Source organism: Papaver somniferum, chromosome 6 (genome assembly GCF_003573695.1).
Source record: "Papaver somniferum cultivar HN1 chromosome 6, ASM357369v1, whole genome shotgun sequence".
Classification (NCBI taxonomy): domain Eukaryota; kingdom Viridiplantae; phylum Streptophyta; class Magnoliopsida; order Ranunculales; family Papaveraceae; genus Papaver; species Papaver somniferum.
Window position 1 is genome coordinate 155,551,140 of NC_039363.1, and position 25,219 is coordinate 155,576,358.

Consider the following 25,219-nt stretch of genomic DNA (forward strand, 5'->3'; position numbering starts at 1 on the left):
AGTCGGACACGCGTCATCCATGCGTCCAAACCAGACGCGCAAATTGGTGCGTCGGACACGCGCCGTGTCAGCGTCCCACGCGCGTCCCGTGTCCGACGAAATCTTCGCTTTTATCTACTCTTTTGAAGTTTATCTTCGCTTTAATAGTGTTTCTTGGTTATTGAGTTGGGTTTTAAGATCAGTAGTGATACTCTCCAACGACGAAATCTTCATCTTTATTGTCTCTAGCGACGAAATCTTTATCGAAATCCTCATCATCAACTTACCCAGGAAAGGAATCTTCATCGATGATTTCTTTGATGACGGAAGCTTCATCATTAGTTACAAGAGATTTGAGCAAATCATTCCTATTTTGGGAGCACATCTTTCTAAAGAAGAAAAACAAACTAAATGGTTGAAATACGATTTCGAGGAAAACCATTCTTTCTCCGATTTAATCGGATCTTATTCATACTTGTATTTGTCTTATTATGGTAATCCTTCTCTTTCTCTTGTTGAATTCTTAGGTATTATAATTTTAGGGTATGCTTTTGTTCCTTTGTATTATTTTATTTTAACCTCGAACTTCCATTGATCAAAAGGTTCCTAGTTTTATCAACATAAAAAAACTAGACCCGTGATAATAATACCTACTCGTAATTCTTACTTTAACATTTTTCAAAAATCAGGAGAGAGAAAGGTGAGAGGAGAGAGAAAAGAAGCTATGGTGAATCTAAGAAGGACAGTTGATGAAGAAGGATTTACATCGGTAAGAAGAAGGAGATCACGATCTTTGACAAGGGTTTGTGAAGATAGAAGGGGGTATGAAGAAAGCATGGGTAGGAAAACAGATCTAAAATCAAGAAAAGGTGACAGTGTTAAGATCGAAAGAAAAGTTATTGGAGGCTCAATGGGAAAAACGGGTACGTGAGATGTTCTTCACCTTGCAGTTTGGTCAGAGATTAAGATAAGTTTCTGTTGGTTAAGTTACAAGGCAGGGTTATGGTTTTCTAGACTTCTTAAGAGGGAAGCTAATGGTTGAAATGGTAAGCTCTCTAACTGGAATTTCCGAGATAAAGAAGATTGGATTTTTGCTGCTCGCGAAGAGAACAAGATGGGACAATATATTCGTATTCTGGTTTCACATAATAAGGAGTATCCGACGTCTCTGTTTTTTCCGGCAGGGGACACTGGTGTAGGATGGTGGGAAACAGGGATGATACTTGAAAGTGTATTGTTTGGAGTTTCAAAATCAAAAGGGTGTAAGATGATGGAGGAAAAACCAGTTGTTAATGTGGGAAATGCTTGGTTAGATGGAAACATAAAACATAAATCTGACGGAGGTTCATCTCTAGTGAAATCTAACCCTGAACAAGTTGTTAATTCTTCTTGGCATCGTACTATGGTTGTGCAATTGGTTGATATAGATTATAATTGGAAAGAAATGGGAAGATGGATTATGGACATACTTGGGTGGAGTCTTAGCTTTGAACTTCAGCAAATTGATGATCTTAAAGCAGTTTTCACTATTAATACTACGAAGGAATTTAATCGAATTAGAGATACTGGTTCATGGAAAGTTAATGATAGAGAAATTCGTATTTATCCTTGGAATGAAATTATTAATGCAATCCCTAAACCCAATCCTTGGAGCATCAAGAAGAAATGGATCGGAGTGAAAGGAGTTCCTTTTAATTTATGGTGCTATTCAACATTCAAATCTATTGGTGATAAATTTGAGGGTTCGGTTGAAACAAGCCCCGAATCTTCGATGGCTACTGATTTATCTGAGATCAAAGTCTCTTTTAATGGCCCTGTTAGTAATGGAGTTTGTTGTGAGGAAATAATTATTGGTAGCAGAGGATTTTGGGTTGAGATTCGTTTGATTGGTGAAGAACTTGATCCATCAAGACCCGATATGAAACCAATTTCTATCGTTAAGGATCGGATGGAGCCTATTGCCGGTAAGCGATGGAGAAGGAAACCAACACCGATAACTGAGGAGGAGGAAGAAGAAGATGGAAGACGTGGAAGTTTGGAAATTGAAAAATATCATGGGTGTACGAAAAATAGTGTCGTTCTGGCTGATGGAACAACAGGTAATGGTCTGAATGACGTGTCGCCACCTGTTCGTCTTGACTTTTCTAGTAATAATTCAAATTTTGTAACTATGGAGCCAGTAGAAAATGTACGCACAGTAATTTTAACTCAGATTTTGTGGATAATACTTTCGTCGGGCCAAGCTCAGGTTGACAAGCCCGTTTGGATTTAAATACAGTGGATATGTCTAAGAAAGTTGTTAGTCCTGATAGTGAGGATTTAAATTCAGAGAATACGTCTAACAAAGCTAGTGGCTCTGTCAGCTTAAATTCTTCCTCCCTGAGAAGCTTGAAAAAAAAGCTAAAGTGTAAAATGTCTAGTGGGATTTCTTCATCCTCTATATCGCGTGGGTCTGTTAACGAAGGTGCTTCCATCGGTGCAAAAGATACTCTAAAGGCTCATATTGGTTGTTCAACAAATGACTTGGTGGTCGATAACAGCGACGATGCTTCCTCTAGTACTAGTGGTAATTCAAAAGTCAAAGATGACGAGCCTAATGATGCGGTGAAAATTGCAAAAGGAATTGCAGCAAAATTCAATGCTTTTCATGGAAAACTAAAAGACACAGGTATTGATTCCGGAATTGTGTTATCTAAAAACGAAATTGCCTTTGTTACGAAAACGGTTCTCCTTTATGCAAATGCTTTCAAAGATGAATTGGTAACGAAGGCTTGTTAATGGAGTTGTTTCTTTGGGGTTTTGTTCTCTTGGGTTGTATTTGTATTTGTTTTTAATGTTTAACATAATATCTTGGAATGTAAAAGGTCTCGGGGATCCGGATAAACGGTCGAAGTTGAAAAAGCTTGTGAAGCGGTGGAAACCTACAATTCTTATTATTCAAGAAACCGAGCTTAATATTTGCTCCGATTTTATTGTGCGTCAATGTTGGGTCCGACGTCATGTAGATGGATTGCTTTAAATTCTTATGGAAGATCCGGGGGTATATTGATTGTTTGGATTACGGATTTGGTAGAAGTTGATGATTTTTTTGAAGGTATTTTCACGATAAGTATCTCTTGTCGCAACTTGGAAGATAACTTTCGTTGAGTTCTTACCGACGTTTATGGTCTTTGTAATGTGCAAGAAAAAAAAATGATTTCTCTTGGAGTTGGCTACTTTGAGGAGCTATTGGGATGGTTTACCTTGGTGTATCGGGGTGACGAAATAAGAGTTATGGAAAAAAGAAAGGGATGTAGTAGAGCCTCAAATTCTATGAATTGTTTTTGATAAACTTTGCAATGACCTCGATCTCGTGGAGTTTCTTATTCCCGGTGCGAAGTATACTTGGAGTAGACCACCGAATAGGAAGAGCAAGATTGATCGCTTTCTATTCTCTCTCGATTGGGAGGTGCATTTTTCAAATCTTATCTTGAAGCGGCTTGCGAGACCTTTTTCGAATCATTTTCCTCTTGGGTTATGCTCTCTTGTGACGGATTGGGGAGCTTGTCCCTTTCGGTTTCAATTAGCTTGGCTTGAAAATACTAACATAATTTCTTTGATGAAAGAGTGGTGGGAGTCTTTCTTTTTTGTAGGTTCCGCGAGTGAATGCTTTTCTAAGAAGTTAAATGCTTTGAAACAAAAATTGAAATCGTGGAACAAAGATGTCTTTGGGAGTATTGATTAAGCCTTTGATACGACTCTTGACAAGATTAAAGATTTGGATGATCTTGGTGATGGAAGGGATCTTACAATGGCCGAAGAAGACATGCTTGTCATGGCTAGAGTTGAGTTTGAGACGGCACATAGGCGTAAAGATATATTGCTTCGTCAAAAATCAAGAGTCAAATGGATCCGTGATGGTGATAGAAATACCAAACATTTTCACCGTGTGATGAAGGGTCATAGAGCTATTAACAACAACAATAATCTTAGCATCAATGGTAGATGGACCGGGAAAAAAGATGAAATCAAGAAGGCATCGCAAATCACTTTGAGAAAGCTTTCAAGGAAGATTCAAATGATAGACCAAGAATTAAAGATATGTGTTTAAGACAAATCTACGAAGATGCTAGAATTTGGTTGGAGAGGCCGTTTAGTGAAAATGAAGTAAAGAAAGCAATTCATGATTTGGGTGTTGATAGAGCTCCGGGTCCGGATGGGTTCCCTATAAAATTTTATATTATCGTTGCGACTTCCTTAAAGATGATTTGTTGAAGATATTCAAGGAATTCCATGATCATAATATTCTTGATCTCTCTTTAAAGAACAACTTTATTGTTCTCATTCCTAAGAAGGTTGGTGTTGAGGAGGTCAAGGACTTTCGACCTATTAGTCTTATATGAAGTGTTTACAAGATCATCTCCAAAGTTCTAGCGGAGCGATTAAAGGTATATCTCCCTATTTTAATTTCTCCAACTCAATCTAGCTTTATAAAAGGTCGTCAAATCCTAGATGGAGTGTTTATAGCTAATGAATGTGTGGATTCTAGACTGCCCCAAAAAAATCCGGGGTTGGTGTGCAAGTTAGACTTTGAGAAGGCATTTAATAATGTGTCTTCGAGTTTTTTAAATGAAGTTTTGTATAAAATGGGGTTCGGGGGTGTTTGGCGAGCTTGGATTCGAAATTGCTTATTGATAGGCACATATTTGTGTCTAAGTTGTCCTCAATTTTCTGTATGGTTGGTACTCGATTTCGTATTTATTTTGGTGTTTTATGTGTTTGTAGGTATTTTTGGGAAATAAACATTTTTGGAAATTTTGGCTCGAAAAGTTGTTAAAGGCACCCTGGAAAATTACTAAAGGCACCTTCGTTTTGGATAGGGCACCCCCAGAGCACCCTGTGTTAAAGGCACCCGCAGAACGGATTCAGGGAACTTCATCTTCAACATTCAAATTATGTTTTTGGCGGGAAATTTGGTTCTTCTTCAACAGTTCGATTTTGGAGAAGATTCAAGGAGACTCAATGGTTGAAATTTCATGGGAAGGCATGTTTAAGCTTAACAGGCATGGTATGATCAATGGTTTCTACCAGAATTGGCTATAATGGTGGAGTTGAAGAAAAACAGAATCTCGGGTTTATCTTCAAACGGAAAGCTTTGTTTCGAATTCCGAGGAGTTTGAGCGAGAATCAATCACTAGGTTTGGTTGTTTTGGGCCTGTTTGGACCAAACAAGAATGGCATGGTCGATGGTTTCGGTTAGAGTTGGCTGCATCGTGGGTTTGAAGCAAATAGAGCAACACGTTTGTGGGAGAGTTTTCACAGGACTTGCTATGAATGTCGTGTGCTGCTGGGACTCTAATTTGTGTACTGCACATGTATGGGGAACTCTGAGTTGCAATAGACACGTGAAGGATGTAAAGAAGGATTTAAAACCATAAATTTGGAAATAATATATTCTCAAGTAATGGCTTTGCTGTGAGAGAATTTGGATACATTATTACGAGATATTTTGAATCTATTGTGTATACAAAGCGTGTTCTGGCATCTTAGAAGGGTTACAGAGAGTTTGGGGAGATTATAGAGCATCACAGAGTCGAGAAAATCAAGTTCCAGAAATATTTTTCTGGTGCTGCTCATCTGAAGAACGCGAAGAACAGACCATCCAAGACAGTCGCTTTTCAACAGTGGAAACGACACATAGGCGAGGGTCGAGAATCAGCGACATTACTGTTATATCGTTCTTTTCAGTTTGTAACACTTATAACTGTTGCAAACCCCGTTATCATTGTTTCTCCCATTTCATCATTTGTACACCACCTTTGAGCAATAAAAAAATGAATTTTGAGCGTGTTTCCCTAATGATGAGCTAAACCCAATCCTTGGGGCGACGGAGGAAGCCATTCTCTCAAGAATTATGTGGTAATGTTTATTTTATAAATTTATGCAATATTTTTATATTATTAATTGCATTGATAAAAAATAAATTAAATCATTCTTATTAATCAAATGTGTTTTCTCTTGATGATGCATGCTTAGTTTTAGAATCTTGATGCGTTATACTTGCGACTAACATTTGATAATTTGGGAATCTGATTTTGGCAATATTTTAGAATCGAATCAATTGTTTAAATTGCATGATGAATGGTGAAATCCTAGCTCCATCCTCTCCATAATTTTCACAACATATCAACATTTATTTACTTTATTTTCTTTGCTTTGCTTTAAAATTAAGTCTAATATCTAATGCTTTCACAAGTCTCAACGAACTTTTTACTACAACTCAATTTGAAATCACATCAATTTTTGGCGCCGCCGACGCGGACTTGTCTTTAGGCTAGAGTTTTTAGATTTTTTTTAGGTTTTTATTTGTTTTTCATTTTTATTTTATTTGTTCTTCTTTACGTTTTTGGGTTTTTGTCTTTTCCTTACAGATTTTGGAATTTGGAGCGAAAGAAAAAATTTGCCAAAGCTTTTGGTGAATACTTAAAGATTTGGAGTAAAAGCAAAGCGAAAGGAGCGAAAGAAAAGGAGAATAAAAATTAATTAAAAAAAAAAGAGAGAGAGAGAGACAAAATTTTTTTTTTAGAATTTCTTTTAGATTATCTTTTTCTTTTGCACTTTATTATTGGACTTTGGACTGTGGACTTTGGGACTTTATTTTTTTAAACCCTACGGAAGGGTAGTTTAAATATCAATTGTTTGCAGAGAAGGACGGCGATTCCGATATCGCCTCGGCCCCTCGGGTTCATACATGATATAGGAGTCGTGGCCCGAGTCGACTACAACGGTTCATCCCCCGTCTGGTACGGGAGGTAAGTTTGTCGAAACACTCGCGAATCCCCTGTCAGCGAGTTAATGTATTCCTTAGTTTGCATATATGCTGAGGATTTGAAAACGGCTGCTTTAGTTTCCTAGTAAATGGCAAGGACTGGCCATACAAGATAAGGGTTAGGATTTCATCACCGTTCCCTTCTTGCCCTCCTTAGGAAAACGAAACCAAACGCGAACCTAAGCCTAAAATTTGACTAGAACGAGACCTATAGGGTAACGAGCTTAATAGGAAAGTCATTCGAAAAATATTGGTTACTCTTTTAAGCATGCTTCAAAGTTCATGATGGTTTCTGTGAGTTGAATACGCCGCCTTGTAACGCCGGTGAGGCCTTGGGTATCAAAGCTCCACTGAGCTTCCCTCGTCTCGATTCAACTTTATTAAACTCGAATTGATTCCATAGGGGTTTGCTTAAATTATAACGAATTCCCTTTCGAAGGATTAGAAGCTGGTCTAGAAACAATCTAAGTGGAGCCATCATGCTTTTTTTTTTGCTAGAAATCAGTAGGTTTGCTGTGGTGGAGTCAGCTTTGTTTGTGTTTGCATAGGACTTCCCTTCCTTTTAGGGTTTCTTTTTTTTTCTTTTGTTTTTCTAGTGTATGCCCAAGGTTATTAAAGAGCGGGCATGGAAAATAAACACTCTAGAGTCGATTGATTAGTGAAAAACCTAGTAGTTCTTCTTGTGGAAGCAGGGAGCTCGAAGACTCTTCTTTTGAGATCCTTGTTTTTGGAAACTTCAGTTTTGAGAATTTGTCTCTTCGTGAGGAAAATACCCCTAGTACTTCAGCCGTGCCAGCAATGGCAACTTTGAAAGATTACATGTTCCCAACTAGGTCCACCAGATCTTCGTGCATTAAATTGCCAGCCACTACGGCTAATTTCGAGATAAAACCTAGTATTCTTCAGATGATCCCTATATTCTTAGGGAAAGATGATGAGAACCCTTATTTTCATATTAGGGACTTTGAAGAAATTTGTGGGACAATTAGAATAAAAGACCTTACTGATGAAGTCTTGAAACTTAAGATGTTTCCCTTTTCCTTGAGAGATAAATCCAAGACCTGGCTGAACAACCTACCATCTGAATCCATTGAAACATGGCATGAACTTATTGCTGCTTTCTATATGAAATTTTACCCTAAGCATAAAACTGCGTCTGTTAGGCAGAAAATTAGTGCTAGTGTGCAACAAGAGGGAGAGTCTCTTTATAGGTTTTTAGAGAGATTCAATGATCTCCTATCCCAGTGTCCTCACCATGGATTTGATAAGATGAAACTCGTAGAGATTATTTATGATGGTTTAGACTATTCAACCAAAGCCATGGTTGAGTCTATGTGCGCTGGTGAGTTCACTAGTAAAAGTGCTGATGATGCTTTTACCTTCTTAGGAGATGTCGCTGAAAAATCCCAACAGTGGGAGTCTTGTGTTGAACCCCCCAAAAGATTCTTGGTCAATAGAAGTAGCACCAATGTGGTAGATACAAGCTTCGGGTATGATGCTAAGTTTGCTGCTTTGTCTAGAAGGTTAGAAGCTTTGGAATTGAATCATCCTAAGCATTGGTCTCTTGTTGAACCCGATGATAGGTTTAGAGCCTCTCAAGTGTCTAGTTGTGGAGTAGAACCCAATAACTCATTTTGGGAAGGTCAGGTTAGTGAAGAGCAAGCCCATGCTGTCTATTACAATGCTAGATTTGAGAACCGTTAAAAGTTTGACCCATACTCAGAGACTTACAACCTGGTTGGAGAAACCATCCTAATTTTTCTTGGTCTAAGGGTCAGAATCAAGGACAGTCTAGTAATTCTCAGCCTCCCCCAGGTTTTGGTTATGCTAAGAGCTCTTCAGATCAACCCCAGTTTCAGAATGAGAAAAAGATCTCCACCTTAGAAGAAACCCTTACTATGTTAGCAGAGAACCATGAGATGTTATCAAAGAACCACTATGGTTTTCAAGAAGAAACCAGGCAGAATTTTAAGAATAATTCCCAGTCTCTTGCTAACTTAGAACTTCAAGTCGGCCAAATAGCTAAGTTTCTTAGTAAAAGAGAAGATGGAAGGTTCCCTAGTCAAACTGATCCTAACCCTAAATGAGAGAAATCGTACAATCATGTGAGTTCTATAACAACCCTTAGGAGTGGAAAGAAAGTTGACAATAAGGTTTCCATGCCTGATAGTGAACATGATGTAGTTCACCCTTCTGAGCCAGAAAATGAGGAGACTGATAGAGTCTCCAAAGAGACCAATGAAGGTCCTGCTGAGCCCGGCTTTGTTCCCAGAGCCCCGTTCCCCCAGCTGCTAGTTCCAACTAAGAGGGAGTCCAAATTTAATGATATATTTGAGGTTTTTAAGCAGGTTACTATCAACCTCCCATTGTTAGATGTGATTAAGCAGATTCCCGCTTATGCCAAGTTTCTTAAGGATATGTGTACACGAAAGAGAAAACTTAGTGTCCAGAAGAAAGCCTTCCTAGCTAGTCATGTGAGTTCTATTATTCAGAATACCACTACTCGTAAGTATAAAGACCCAGGGTCCCCTACTATTTCTTGCACAATAGGTAAATACCGTGTCGAGAAAGCTTTGCTTGAGTTAGGAGCCAGTGTGAACTTACTGCCATACCATGTGTACCTTAAGCTAGGACTTGGTGAGATGAAACCTACCCAGATGACACTTCAGTTAGCTGATAGGTCCGTTAAAATTCCTCGTGGTGTGATCGAGGACGTTCTTATTGAGGTCGACAAGTTTATTTATCCACTGGATTTTGTTATCCTAGATACCCAACTTGTCCCTGACCCAGAGAACCAAATACCAGTGATTTTAGGTCGCCCGTTTTTAGCTACATCCAATGCGATCATTAACTGTAGAAATGGTATTATGAATTTGTCTTTTGGTAATATGACTATTGAGCTAAACATTTTTAATATTAGTAAGCTACCCTCTGAACTAGATAACTCGAGCATAGAAGAGGTGAACATGATAGGAACATTAGTCGAGGAGTCATTACCAAACACTTTTTTAGAAGATCCATTAGAGAAATGCCTAGCCCACTTTGTGATTGATTTTGATGATGACGATGTGATTAATGAGGTGAATGCTTTGTTAGATTCAACCCCTTTGATAGACACTAGTAATGGATGGAAACCTAAGTTCGAACCTCTACCCGTTTTTGAGTCTACCCTAGTTCCTTCGTTAGAAAAGCCTCCTAAGTTGGACCTTAAACCATTACCAGATTCCCTGAAGTATGTGTTTTTAGGCCCATCTGAAACTTTACCTGTGATTATAGCATCTGACTTGGATAGTGATCAGGAAAGTAGGCTAGTGACCGTCCTTCAGAATAACAAGGAAGCTTTAGGGTGGACCATAACATACATTAAGGATATAAGTCCTACTGACTGTATGCATCATATTTATTTAGAGAGTGACACCAAACCTTCTAGGGAGATGTAACGTCGACTGAACCCTAATATGAAAGAAGTAGTTCGAACCGAGGTTCTTAAGATGTTAGATGCAGGCATTATCTACCCCATTTCAGATAGTAAGTGGGTCATCCCCGTTCAGGTTTTTCCCAAGAAATCCGGTATTACTGTAGTCCAGAATGATAACAATGAGTTAATTCCAACCCGGGTTACCACGGTTGGCGTGTCTGTATTGACTATAGGAAATTGAACAAGGTCACTAGGAAGGACCACTTTCCCATTTCCTTCATCGACCAAATGCTAGAGAGATTAGCTGGACGTAGGAATTATTGCTTTTTAGATGGATACTGCAGTTATAATCAGATTGTCATAGCCCCAGAAGACCAAGAGAAAACCACTTTTACCTGTCCCTTTGGTACCTTTGCGTATAGACGCATGCCTTTCGGGCTATGTAATGCCCCTGCGACCTTTCAGCGTTGTATGTTGAGCATATTTTCTGACATGGTAGAACGGTTCTTAGAGGTCTTTATGGATGATTTTTCAGTGTTTGGTTCGTATTTAGATGAGTACTTGCATCATTTGTCATTAGTTTTGACTAGGTGTAAGGAAAAGAATTTAGTGCTTAATTGGGAGAAATGTCACTTCATGGTTCGTTCAAGAATTGTTCTAGGGCATATCGTATCTTCGAAGGGTATCGAGGTAGATAGAGCCAAAGTTGACCTTATTAAAACTTTACAGGTCCCAAAAACCGTAAGAGATATTAGGTCATTCTTAAGGCATGCAGGTTTTTATCATCGATTCATTAAGGATTTTATCTTGATTTCTAGACCTCTTTGCAATTTGCTTGCAAAAGACGTTAAGTTTGTCTTTGATGATGCTTGTTTAGAGGCTTTTGAGAAGCTTAAGAATTTACTCACTACCGCCCCCATAGTCCAGGCAACCAACTGGAACCTACCCTTTGAGATCATGTGTGATGCTTCAGATTATGCTATTGGTGTTGTGCTAGGTCAGCGAGAAAATAAGTTACTTCATGTGATTTACTATGCTAGCAAAACTATGAATGATACCCAGTTGAACTATACCACTACGGAGAAGGAACTATTAGCTATTGTGTTTGCCATAGAAAAGTTTAGATCCTACCTCTTAGGTTCTAAGGTCATAATCTTTAATGATCACGCTGCTTTGAAGTATCTTCTTTCCAAGAAGGATACTAAACCTAGATTGATTAGATGGATCCCATTGTTGCAGAAATTTTTCTTAGACATTAAAGATAAAAAAGGTGCAGAAAATGTAGTAGCAGACCACTTGTCTAGGCTTGTTGTGGATACCCTTAATGATTCTCCTCCTGCTAGGGATAGTTTTCCTGATGAACAACTGTTCTTTGTTATCCAAGAACCTTGGTATGCGAATATAGTGAATTATCTTGTTACTGGTCGAATGCCCCAACATTGGGGTAAACAAGATCGTTCTAGGTTTTTAGCCGAGGTGAAGAAATTCTTTTGGGATGATCCTTATTTGTTTGGGTATTGTCCAGACCAGATTATTAGGAGATGTATACCTGAGAGTGACCAGTCCAGTATTATTTCCTTTTGTCATGATCATGCTTGTGGGGGTCACTTTAGTGCTAAGAAGACTGCTGCTAAGATATTGCAGTGTGGATTCTATTGGCCTTCATTGTTTAAAGACTCCCATAGTCACTGTGTTACTTGTGAGCGTTGCCAGAAGTTAGGAACCATTTCCCGTAGGAACATGATGCCCTTGAACCCTATTTTAGTTGTTGAGGTCTTTGATGTGTGGGGTATTGACTTTATGGGTTCGTTTCCTAATTCTTTTGGTAACCTTTACATCCTTGTCGCTGTAGAATATGTCTCTAAGTAGATTGAGGCGGTTGCATGTAAAACCAATGACCATAGGGTTGTGATTGAGTTCTTGAAAAATAATATACTTACACGTTTTGGTACACCGCGATCTATAATTAGTGATGGAGGGTCGCACTTTTGTAATGGACCTTTTAGGCTTTTGATGAAAAAATATGGTATTACACATAAGGTAGCTACCCCATATCATCCATAGACTAGTGGTCAAGTAGAGGTTTCCAATATGGAGATAAAGCGTATATTTGAGAAAACAGTTAATCCTAATCGGAAAGACTGGTCGTCTAGGCTTACTGATGCCTTATGGGCTTACCGTACTGCGTTTAAGACCCTCATTGGAATGTCGCCTTATCGGCTTGTGTATGGAAAGGCATGTCATTTACCTGTTGAGTTAGAACATAGAGCTTATTGGGCTGTTAAGCAGCTAAATTTTTCACTTGACAAGGCAGGAGCCCATAGGAAACTCCAACTCAATGAGTTGGAAGATATTCGTATAGATGCTTACGATAGTGCGAAAGAGTATAAGAACAAAATGAAACTCGTGCATGATAAGAATATTTTAAGAAAGTCATTTTCTCCAGGTCAAAAAGTTCTTCTGTATGATACCCGTTTGCATTTTTTCCCTGGGAAGTTACGTTCTCGGTGGACGGGTCATTTTATTGTTCGCATTGTCTTTCCTCATGAAGCTGTTGAGATTGAGACACCGGATGGTAGTAGTTCTTCAAAGGTTAACGGTCAGAGATTGAAACCCTTTTTAGAGCCCTTTCCTACAGGTGATGTTGAGTAGGTCCCTCTGGAGGACCCTGTTTACCCTTGATTGACCATCGAGGCGATTGTATGTTGTATATTAGTTTTTTATTTCTCTCTTCACCCAGGTACTATCTTTCCGACTTCTCTCTTTACTGATTCCTCAGGTTACTTTGCTTTTTGGTATTGCTCTTTCATTAGAAACATTGAGGACAATGTTAGATTTAAGTTTGGGGGTGGGAAAGAAACTTTTTGTTAGCTTTTAGTTGCAATAAATAAAATCCAGAGCCTAGAAATTTATGCTTATTAAGGTTGGCACTAACCAATCTAAATGGATGGGAATATCTTGGTTGTAGGAACAGAGGAACCAATCTGATTAGATGGAAACATCTAAAGAGTCTATCCATAAAAGCACAGAGCTCAAGTGTTAGAATTAAAAAAAAACATGGCAGTTTCGCCATAACTCGTTGAATCCTAATCCCTTCTGTTTTTATTTCTTACGTGATTTGGTGGGGCACACGACTCAATTTTTTACCATTGCTAGGTGAAATAGAGTGATTGAGATACAAAAAAAAAAAAAAAAGTTTGAGACCAGACCATCAGACCAATCAGAATAAATTCAATAAAGTCGACCATTGGTGCCCTTGTATATGCCAGTTGTGTTGACCTAGAGTTAGGTTTATCGACCACTGGTTCCCTTGTATATGCCAGTTGTGTTGATATTAGTCAGACCGATATCTCAGTCCACTAGGATAGGATCATCTTGGCAGAGGCCTTCAGACAGATATGGGAAACACCGTTCACTTTAACCATCTATTTTTCTCTTTATCCATCTTCTTAATCTTTCCATATGATTGGTTGAATCCGGTTATGATGTCTAGAAACTATCAGAGTAGAGCTCTGTCACTTATATATGAATTATAGTATGCTGAGTGCAAACTCGTGTACAACAATTGGAAATTCGCATCAGGGTACTTCCTCCTATAATCAATGTTTGTATGCCAACCAAGGAGATTCTTTAGTGCCTTCCAAGGTTCTGCGTAGATAGCTAGGGTCTGGAGTAAAGGTTTTGTGGGTACACATCTGGTAAACCCTTCGGAGACAACACTCCGCCGCTAGGGCCACCTAGCGGTTTAACGGCTTGCTGCACGTGCTAAGTATAGTCATTTTATATTAGATTTGCTCGAGGACTAGCAAATAATAAGTTTGGAGGTATTTGATAGACACATTTTTGTGTCTAAGTTGTCCTCAATTTTCTGTATTGTTGGTGCTCGATTTCGTACTTATTTTGGTGTTTTATGTGTTTGTAGGTATTTTTGGGAAATAAACATTTTTGGAAATTTTGGCTCGAAAAGTTGTTAAAGGCACCCTGGAAAATTACTAAGGCACCCTCATTTTGGATAAGGGCACCCCAGAGCACCCTTTGTTAAAGGCACCCGCAGAACGGATTCATGGCACTTCATCTTCAACATTCAAATTATGTTTTTGGCGGGAAATTTGGTTCTTCTTCAACAGTTCGATTTTGGAGAAGATTCAAGGAGACTCAATGGTTGAAAATTTCATGGGAAGGCATGTTTAAGCTTAACAGGCATGGTATGATCAATGGTTTCGACCAGAATTGGCTATAATGGTGGAGTTGAGGAAAAACAGAATCTCGGATTTATCTTCAAACGGAAAGCTTTGTTTCGAATTCCGAGGAGTTTGAGCGAGAATAATCACTGGGTTTGGTTGCTTTGGGCCTGTTTGGACCAAACAGGAATGGTATGGTCGATGGTTTCGGTTAGAGTTGGTTGCATCGTGGGTTTGAAGCAAACAGAGCAATACGTTCGTGGGAGAGTTTTCACGGGACTTTCTATGAATTTCATGTGCTGCTGGGACTCTAATTCGTGTACTACACATGTATGGAGAACTCTGAGTTGCAATAGACACGTGAAGGATGTAAAGAAGGATTTAAAACCATAACTTTGGAAATAATATATTCCCGAGTAATGGCTTTACTGTGAGAGAATTTGGAGATATTATTACGAGATATTTTGAAGTTGTTGTGTATATAAAGCGTGTTCTGGCATCTTAGAAGGGTTACAGAGAGTTTGGGGAGATTATAGAGCATCACAGAGTCGAGAAAATCAAGTTCCAGAAATATTTTTCTGCTGCTGCTCATCTGAAGAATGCGAAGAACAGACCATCCAAGACAGTCGCTTTTCAACAGTGGAAACGACACATAGGCGAGGGTCGAGAATCAGCGACATTACTGTTATATCGTTCTTTTCAGTTTTTAACACTTATAACTGTTGCAAACCCCGTTATCATTGTTTCTCCCATTTCATCATCTGTACACCACCTTTGAGCAATAAAAAAATGAATTTTGAGCGTGTTTTCCTAATGATGAGCTAAACCCAATCCTTGGGGCGATGGAGGAAGCCATTCTCTCAAGAATTATGTGGTAATATTTATTTTATAAATTTATGCAATATTTTTATATGATTAGTTGCATTGATAAAAAATAAATTAAATGATTCTTATTAATCAAATGTGTTTTCTCTTGATGATGCATGCTTAGTTTTAGACTCTTGATGCGTTATACTTGCGACTAACATTTGATATTTTGGGAATCTGATTTTGGCAATATTTTAGAATCGAATCAATTATTTAAATTGCATGATATAAATTAATTTAGAACCACTTAAGTATTGATGAATGGTGAAATCCTAGCTCCAGCCTCTCCAGAATTTTCACAACATATCAACATTTATTTGCTTTATTTTCTTTGCTTTAAAATTAAGTCTAAAATCTATTGCTTTCACAAGTCTCAACGAACTTTTTACTACAACTCAATTTGAAATCACATCACTTATCTTATTCAAAATTTTTAGTTCTTGTGAATGGCTCGGATCACGGGTTTTTTAGTAGTAGTAAGGGATTTCGTCAAGGTGATCCTCTTTCACCATTTCTTTTTACCATCGTCAGAGAAGTGTTGAGCCATATGTTGAATAAGGCACAAGAAGTTGGTAAAATTTCTGGTTTTTCGGTAAAAAACGGGGGAATCAAAATTAATCACCTTCAACTTACCGATGATACCATTGTTTTTCTTGACCCGAAGCATGAGCAAGTGGATGCTCTCCGATATTTGCTATTATGTTTTGAGCTTTCGTCGGGTTTGAAGATTAATTTCTCGAAAATTTGTTTGTTCGGTGTCGCTCTTAATGAAGATATTGATGGCTTTGCGAGTATGTTAGGGTTTAAAAGATCAAATTTCCCAAGTATTTACCTTCGTCTTCCTTTGGGTGATAAAGTTAATGGTTCTCATAAGTGGGAGAAGATAATGGAATCTTGTGCTTCTAGGCTTTCTTCTTGAAAAGGGCGGTTAACATCAACAGGAGGTAAGTTGTCTCTTATAAAAAGTTTTTTGGCTAGCTTCTCTTATAAAAAGTGTTTTGGCTAGCTTGCCAATTTATTACCTTTCGATTTTTCTTGCTCCATGCTCCATAACAAATAAACTTGATTGAATACTAAGAAATTTCTTATGGGATGATGACTCAAATAAGAAAAGGATTCATAACATTCAATGGTCCATGGTATTGAAGTCTAAAAAGAGTGGGGGTCTTGGAATTCGAATGTCTAAACATATGAATTCGGCTCTTCTCAAAAAATGGTGGTGGAGATTTGGAACGGAAAAGGATGCTTTTGGAGGAAAATAATTGCGGAAAAATTTGGCGAAATTCCAACGGGGTGAGACATTCTGCGCCCAAAAGGGCCAAAGGGTTGTAGTTTGTGGCACAATATTTACGATGATCTTAAAGACTTTAATAAACATGTAAGATTCAAGGTTGGTGCGGGGAAAGAAACCAGATTTTGGGAAGACTTATGGATCGGTGATAGTGTGTTTGTAATAGATTTCCGTTATCTTATGAAGCTTCAAGAACCAAAGGGTGTGTAGTGGCTCGGTTGTATGAAAGCATTAGTGACAGCATCAAATGGAAGTTTATGTCTCGTGAAAGATATTCTCAATCTATATCGAGGGAGGTTGCTTTTATAAAGTCATCACTTGAATCGGTTAATATACAAGAAGGAGCTATAGACTCTAGATTGTGGATGGTTGGGGATAATAATAAGTTGGAGGCATACTCGGTAAAGAATGGAGTAATTTCTCATAGTGGAACGGAGGCGATGGATTTCCCAAGCGAGATTATTTGGAGTCCGTTATATTCTTATAAAGTTAATTTCTTTCTTTGGTTTTCCTCTCATGAAAAGTTGATGACGACCGATAAACTTGCTCGGAGAGGAATGGACGTGGATAGGACATGTAGTTTTTGTGAAGAAAAAGATGAAACAAGCTCTCACTTGTTTTATGAGTGTTAAAAATCTTTAACTAAAGTCATACACTGAAACTTGCATGTGACACATACCTAATTCATACACTGTACTAGGGAGAGAAAAAATCTTTAACTAAAATTTCCATATAGGTATACATCAATATATCATGATCAATAATATTACAATAGGAAAATGTCAATGCAAATTTATTTGGTAGAAACACGTGCGAACTACTACTGAATGATATGGTATACATCATGATGAGATTGGTAATGTAAATGTGCAGGTAGAACTGGTAGCTGGTAGCAGTGGTTGTAGTTCTTTGGCCTGAGAAAGCATCTGAACAACTTCTCTCATAGTTGGTCTCTCTAAACTATGTTCTTGAACACATAACATCCCTACAAAGAATACTTGCACGGCTTCATTTAGAAAAGGGATACTTGTATTTTTGCAATTGTTTACCGGTACTAGTAATCTTTCATCTAATATCTTCGTCACATTTTCTTTGTTCCAATCGGTAATCATCTTTGTCCATTGAACAATATCTACTAATCCATTCTCTTCTTCCCCGTTACCAAAATCACCAACTGGTCTTCTTCCTGTTATGAGTTCTAGCAATACAACTCCAAAGCTGTATACATCACTCTTTTCATCCACTTTCAATGTGTACGCGTACTCTGTATATATATATGGAGTCAAATATTATATTATTATTATAAATATACATAAAATAATAATATCCAGAATTTGTATATATATACAGTATAATGTCTTGACCAAAACAACCCATCCAAGTACCCCCAACCCCAGTAACAGCAATTTCCCCGTGATTGAACATTGCACGTCAAATTTCAAAAATCAGTCGAAGTGTCTATTTTATCCTTTCTGTAGACACCTCTTAATAATATTTAAGGGGTGTCTTTCGGTTACCCATTTACCTAAACTGAAACAAAATTAGCAATTAGCAGAGCTTTTGGCAAGATATAGGTTAACTGTGAATGTCGTTGCAAAGCCAATGTTGTCTAGTCATTGATAATCATTGTACAGACGAACTTAAATTTCTCGCTGTAAATACCACCACATCACAAAATGGATACTACTCCTAAGTCCCAAGTTCAGATGGGAAGCTTCTTGCATATTCCAACAGGCAACCACTCTGTATCTAGAATCTATATGCACTTGCCAGTGCTCTAGCTAGGCTCATGAGTATTGATTGCACTAATGCATGGAACAACCTAGTCAGGATGAGTTGTGTCAGACGGGATATATTATTTTTGAGCTCTAAAATATATGGTTGAAATTTAAGATTCTATGTCATTGCGATCACTCACCCACAACTGGACCCTTTCGCTTTACAGACCACGGAGAAGAAGCTGCTAAGTTATTCATCTTCCCCTAGGAAAGTTAAAAAAGATAACCCCATGCACTGTAAAAATGAAAAGATGGTTTTGCTTTGCCTTTTGTTTTCTCCTTTTTAGTGTTTTTGATCCTTTAATCTCTGTCTTTATCTACTCTCTTTTCTTCTTGGTTTTGATGAAAATACAAAGATTTGATCCTGGTTAATTCCCTTTTTAACGCATGAGCTTATTTTGGGTGTTGGGCTATTTATTTTCTTCTAGTCTTTCTTAAGTTGAAAGAAATGTATTATATTAGTTGCATGAATTTGTGTTGATCATTTGTAGTCAAGCAATAATTTCTAGACTAATGCATCTGCCGCGCGTATTTGGTCAAACAAGGTAAAGGAGTTATTTGTTGATTGAATTTGTTGCCCTTAAACTAGCTAGGGGTTCATATAGTAATAAAAGAATCACTTGCATATTTACAAGGTTGTTAATGGGGGTGTCAGGTTTAGTGGGGGTTTTGGTATTCCTATTAAATTTTAGGTTTTTTGATCTCCCTAAACAGCGTAGTGCAGGTATCTATTGGGATGGGGAAGAAAAAGAAAAAAGAAGAATAAAGAGTAAAAAAAGCTAAAGTAGAGCATTTTTGTTTCTTTCTTTTATGCTTTTAATAGGGGTGGAGGTGGTCTTGTTGAACCCCACATGCATGAATCACCACACCACCCACCATATAACTTGTTACTTTTGGTTGGACCAGCAAAATTGGGAATATAACTAGTTTGTACAGTATTAATTATTACTACCAGGAGTAGTAGTATTTTTTATCTTCAAGGAAGTTAAAAAAAAGAGATGATCGCTGCTTATTACTAGAAAGGAATGATTACCGCCACTACTACTACTTCTTTAACTCAGTTACGAGCTCAGTCTGTTGGTATTTTGGAGACAAGGAAGATCTATTATGTAATCTTGGACACGTTTATTGTGAAAGTTCCAAGACAAAGAATGAATAGCAAGGTCAGTGTCTGAGTTTCTGACCTTTAGTTTTTCTAAGGACTGTGCGCCTGATTTAGATAAAACGTCTGGCTTGATCAGGATTCAGGAGTTGCATATATTTAATATAAATGCAGCAAAAAATAAAAAAAATGGTAGTATAAGGGAAAACTATGTACCTGGAGCGATGTAACCGTAAGAACCAGCGATGGCAGACATGCATTCCGATGTTCCTGTATCTTGCAAGAATTTAGCGAGTCCGAAATCTGCAACATGAGCTTCAAAATCGGAGTCCAGCAAAATGTTATTTGATTTTACGTCGCGATGAAGTATCAAAGGAGAACAATCATGGTGCAAATAACAAAGACCCTTTGCAGCTTCCATTGCGATTTTAAGTCTGGTTTCCCAATTCAGATATCCTCCTCTCTTTCCGTGTAGAACTTCACCTAAGCTTCCGTTGGGCATGTACTCGTAAACAAGCAAATTTGTGTCTTTATTCGAACAAAACGCTATCAGTCTAACGATATTTCGATGTCTAATCCTACCCAATGTTTGTACTTCTGCTGAGAACCCATTATCATCATGAGAAGAGCCTTTGGTTATCCCCAGTAATCTCTTTACAGCGATGTTTTCTCCGTTTGGCATTGTTCCTTTATAAACTATACCAGCTCCGCCTCTCCCTATGATGTTATTCTCTTTTAGACATTCTAAGATATCGTCCTGCCCAAAGTCTAGTTTCTGAAATGCTGTGAGTTTCCATGCCTCGGGATCCTTTCTTCGTATCGATTTAGTCTTCATAATCGCCACAACTGCAAATGCTAAAGAACAAGCTAATAGACCTAATGCGAAAACCAGCTTATACCTGCCAAACATTGTAGACCGAGTACGTCGTTGAGCAAACCCTGACGATGATAAATTCGACGAAGAGATACACTGGTTTATGCTCAGATCATTAGACCCACCACCGCACAGCTTTGGGTTACCCACGAAGGCAGTTGAGTTCAAGTATGCGAATTGACCAGTTTCGGGAATCAATCCAGACAAGTCATTATGAGAAAAATCAGCTGACGTTAAACTTTTGATAGAACCAATTTCCTTGGGAAGACTTTGGTTCAATTGGTTCCAAGATATGTTGAGATAATTCAGCACTTGAATTTGAGCAATTTGAACTGGGATTGGACCAGAAAGTTGGTTTTGGCTCAAGTCGATGTAAGACAGCAACAGACAGTAACCTACCTCAGGTGGAAGCTCACCAGACAATTTGTTCTTACTCATATCTAACTTTAACAGATGTTTCAAATTACCCAGCTCAGACGGTATCTTACCACTGAAGCCGTTGCCGTTGAGTTGAAGTATCTTCAGTCCCGTGAAGTTCCCAATCGAACGAGGAAGTGATCCCGATAGGCGATTGTTTGATAAGTTGAGTTGGTCTAGCTCTGTAGGTGAAGACACCTTGTTGTGCTCTTCTGAAATACTTCCAGTCAGGTAATTACTTTGAAGTTCCATTAGTGTCAACATTGGCAAGTAAAGAAAGCCATCTGGTATCGACCCGGTTAAGTAATTCTGTCCTAGTCGTACTCTCTTGAGTGTCAGACACTCGCCGAGATCCTTGGGCAACGGACCAAACAGAAAATTCCGCAACAAAATCAAAGTCTCTAGTGTCCTAGCAAAACAAAGTGATTTAGGAACCAAACCAGTGAGTTTATTTGTTGAGACATCAAGAAACTTTAACCTCCCACTCGTTCCCAGCTTTGGCGGTATAATTCCAGTAAAGTTATTCTGCCATAACTGCAACACTTGTAAACTTGGCAACTCCGCAATGAAATCTGGGATCTCGCCATGAAACCTATTCATGAACAAATTGAGTAAAGTAAGCTCCTTGAGTTGAGACAACTCAGCTGGTACCTCTCCTGTGAAGTCGTTATTCGAAAGATCCAGTGATCTCAAGTTACTTAATTTTCCCAACTCTGGTGGAATTAAACCAGTCAGTTGATTTGTCTGCAGGAAAAGAGTATCCAACTGCTTCAAGAAACCCAGCTCTGATGGAATTGAACCTTGTAATTCACAACTTGACATGTCAAGACAAACAAGGTTCACAAGCTTTCCAAAATCCGATGGAATACCGCCTTTGAAGACGTTGTAATATCCCAAGTAAAGATATTCAAGCTGAGTAAGATTACTAAGCTCACTTGGTATCACCCCATTCAAATCATTTCCTTTTACCGACAGAAATTTCAGCTGTTTCATAACTCCGTAACTAGGTGGAATGTTTCCAGTGAAGAAATTCCCACCAAAATCCAAGTGTATCAGTTTAGGAAGTTGGGTTACACCTAAAGGAAGAAACCCGTTGAAGTTATTATCGTAACAATCCAATACTTCTAATTCTTTCAACTCAATGAAACCCCATTTCAAGGTTCCATTAAAATGATTTGTTGACACATTCAAATACTTCAAACTTTTTATTCGATGAATTTGTGATGGAAATGAACCGGAGAAATTATTATTAGAAATGGAAAGATTAACTAAACTTGTAAGGTGAGTGATGACAGGAGATAAAACACCAGAAATTTGTGAATTTGATATATCCAGAGAGACTATTGTTTGATAATTATTACATTTGATTCCAACCCATGATGAGCAGAGTGATGAGTAGTTTGGTTCATTCCAAGTGTTTAAAGAAGAAGGAAAAGTCTGAAAAGATTGTTTCAATGATATCAGGATCTTAGCTTGTTTTATGAGCACTACCGATGAACTATGTGAAGTTGACAAGAAGAAGAGACATAGAAGAAAATATAACAAGATAATCTGCTTAATAGAATTATCTGCCATTGCTGAGTTCAATTCTTTGTATTATAATGATGATGCTAAAGAGATGCACAGGGTTGTAGAGAGACAGAGCACAGAGTAGAGAGTGATACTGTCATAGTGGTTTTTATATATTGAACTGTCATTCAATTTTCGTTGATCTTGTTTTGATAACCTTTTTTTCTTTTTTTTTTTTTTAAATATTTTAGATTAGATTTGGTTTTGATGTTTTCTTTCTCTTTTAAAAGAGAAAAAAGCAAAAGCATTTGGTTTGTGTGTATAAAGTTAACTCCACCATACATAGGCACAGACCGTTTTTCTTTCTTTTAAATCAAACAGAGACATGGAGGAGACTAGAGAGTGAAGACCTTTGATCAGGGCCGGCCCTGACATTTTGCTGCCCAAAAGCAAACCAAAAAATGTTGCCCCCTTCCATACAAAGAAACGTGTAATTAGGAGCATAAGATGGTCCATAAGTTGTACTATCATGAAAATCAATTTTCGCAAATTTTATTGAATCTTGTTCTTGTGCTGTGTTTTTACTCAGTGTTACGGTGGTTTGCATGAAAATTAGGGTACTACTGGTACAAAGGAAATGGAATTTACTGGAATGACGGCTGGACAAAGATCATGGGTGGATCCACTGACCAGAAATGGAGGTAGAGGAGGTAGAGATTTCGGGTTACTACCAACGGATAAATTTCAAAGTGAGCATTTGCCATCTGGAGTATTTCGGTTACCACGTGCTGTAGATGCGGATGATAGTTCAGATATGGATGAATCATCAGATGAAGAAAGTGCTAGATATTCAATTAATTCGCCTCCACGGAGATATACAAAGCCACATAGAGAAAAAAAATTGTTTCTAAAGTGAAACACGTTTGTACTTGTTAGAAATTTAGTATTCACCCCTCTGATATTTAGTATTAACCCCTCTTATAACTCCTTCTCTATTATGCCCCTTATATTCTTTAATAAATGCGTCCTATTTCGTATCTCTAATTATCGTTTAGACCTTTTGTTTTCTGCTGTAACATAAAACCACCCACATAAAAAAAGAAAAATTGTTGCCCCTGGACGTGCTGCCCCAAAGGAAGGCTTTGACTCCCTTGCCTCAGGGCCGGCCCTGCCTTTGATTATCTTTCTATCAGAAGAATATCCATATGCTTACACTTCATTTACGCCAGATAATAGTGTGAATTTACCTTAGTCCAATTTTGTGCACATTTCTTCAAGTTAAATGAGTCTGTCAGCCTTGCATAAATCAATCTCATTGAATTAAAATAAAATAAACAATTATCTTTCAATTAAATTCGATTGTTCTAAGATTTTTCTTCTTTTTATTGTTTATTTTGTATGTACGATTTTGAAGTTAATTGTTCAAATCTAACTACTTAGATGTATTGATATATTATTAATGGAAAAAGAAACGAAAATGATTACATACTGCTAACTCTTCGATCTTAAACTGATTTGATGTCCTTATCCATTCACTCAAAATGGATTCATGAAGACATATACAACATAACCCTCGTCTACTATCTCCGAAAGTACTAACGTTCACAACATTTTATTATAAAGCTCTATAATGGAAGGTGTGCAACAATGTCATTCGCTTCTTCCAAATTGTAATTGCTTTACATATGATAGATGAACATATCAGAGAAATCTCATAACTCGCTAATCTAGATTATCCTTTTTCTTTTGTTTTTGAAAATACAATATTTGAAGTTATTACTGGATATTGATACATCTATCTTTACCTTTTATGCGGATAAAAATATAATTTAAATAAAAAAATTAAATTAATTAAAAGATAATTGTTAGTTAGTCTAATCTAATCTAATCAGATTAGTTTGTTTTGTGCACACTCTTTAAAGGAGTCTGCACAAAGTTAGACACCATATGCCATACTTTTAGTCTAAAATATTGAATTTCAAGATCGAGATTTATGTGAGAGATACCAACCCATGAAACTAAGAATCGTTTGTTAATTCTCTACTCCATGGCGTATAATGCTTATAATTTGAGGTACTTTTTTTTAATAAAAAAAAGAAATGTATATCATGAAAGCAACTTCAAATTGTTCATATCATGCTGGATTAAAATATTTACCTAACTTGGACCACTAACAGACCAACCAAAACTATAATCTGAGACCTTACAAATTGTGAAACAGAGTCTGCAATTGTTGATGATGGTTTTTAATTTAGGGAGAAAACTGTAAAAGTCTGTCTACCTGACCCAACATTAGGAATACTGGACCTTGACATGTCTACATTACGCAAGGAATTTAAATAATATATAAAATTATGTGGAGTGTTTGTGTTGTTTGTACCCAAAAATAATTCTAGGTACTAAACACGATGATTTGATGGTTAGTATATGAATTAGGGTTAAAAGATGATAGAAAATAAATAAGAGACACGAATTTAACGTGGTTCGGCAAGTTGTGCCTACATCCACGGAGGAATCCCATAAGGAGTAATTAAATTGATATGAGGTTTACAATAATTGTGGTTAGATAACCTAGGATTCCATGTCTTATTTGGGTTTAGGATACATGTATTTATAGTGTTTATGTAACCCTAATTCTGATAAAAACTTGATATGCAAACAACTTGGGCAACAAGACTTCTGGAAACTTCTGTCACGGGCCGGCTAGACGGGATCGATTACGGGCACTTAGTGTATAAAATACACGGTACAAACATGTGCCTCTCTTCTTGCATGTATGTAGCTATATTTAAGAGCTTCACCCGGTTGAATTCAGAAAATATACATGTATATATATACTCACTGAGTAATTCAGTATCACATATTTTTGATGGGGATTTTTGACGAAGGTCATATTTGTAAAATCACATCTAAAATTATGTATTTCTGGTCGGTATCAGAATCATAAGAAATTTGTATCTTCACAAAGGGTGAGTCGCAGTTCTGTAATATCATG

At 37.5% G+C, this 25,219-nt stretch overlaps 2 protein-coding genes across 3 annotated transcripts; one reads left to right on the forward strand and one right to left on the reverse strand.

Moving 5' to 3' along the window:
* The first annotated feature begins 601 nt into the window (after positions 1–601).
* Positions 602–4,886, forward strand: LOC113289867. 2 transcript variants are annotated; one of them, XM_026539289.1, is made up of 3 exons: positions 602–2,647; positions 2,844–4,406; positions 4,744–4,886. In XM_026539289.1, exon 1 carries the CDS (start codon positions 1,094–1,096, stop codon positions 2,249–2,251), a length of 1,158 nt encoding a protein of 385 aa, XP_026395074.1. In that variant the 5' UTR covers positions 602–1,093; the 3' UTR covers positions 2,252–2,647; positions 2,844–4,406; positions 4,744–4,886. The 2 variants fall into 2 exon arrangements, with proteins under 2 accessions (XP_026395074.1, XP_026395073.1); XM_026539288.1 differs by having other exon boundaries at positions 602–4,406.
* Positions 4,887–17,253: 12,367 nt separating this feature from the next.
* On the reverse strand, positions 17,254–22,441 carry LOC113289868 (leucine-rich repeat receptor-like serine/threonine-protein kinase BAM3). The gene is made up of 2 exons (XM_026539290.1): positions 19,641–22,441; positions 17,254–17,808 (listed from the first exon to the last, which is right to left on the reverse strand). Exons 1-2 carry the CDS (start codon positions 22,288–22,290, stop codon positions 17,387–17,389), a joined length of 3,072 nt encoding a protein of 1,023 aa, XP_026395075.1. The 5' UTR covers positions 22,291–22,441; the 3' UTR covers positions 17,254–17,386.
* Between the last annotated feature and the right edge of the window lie 2,778 nt (positions 22,442–25,219).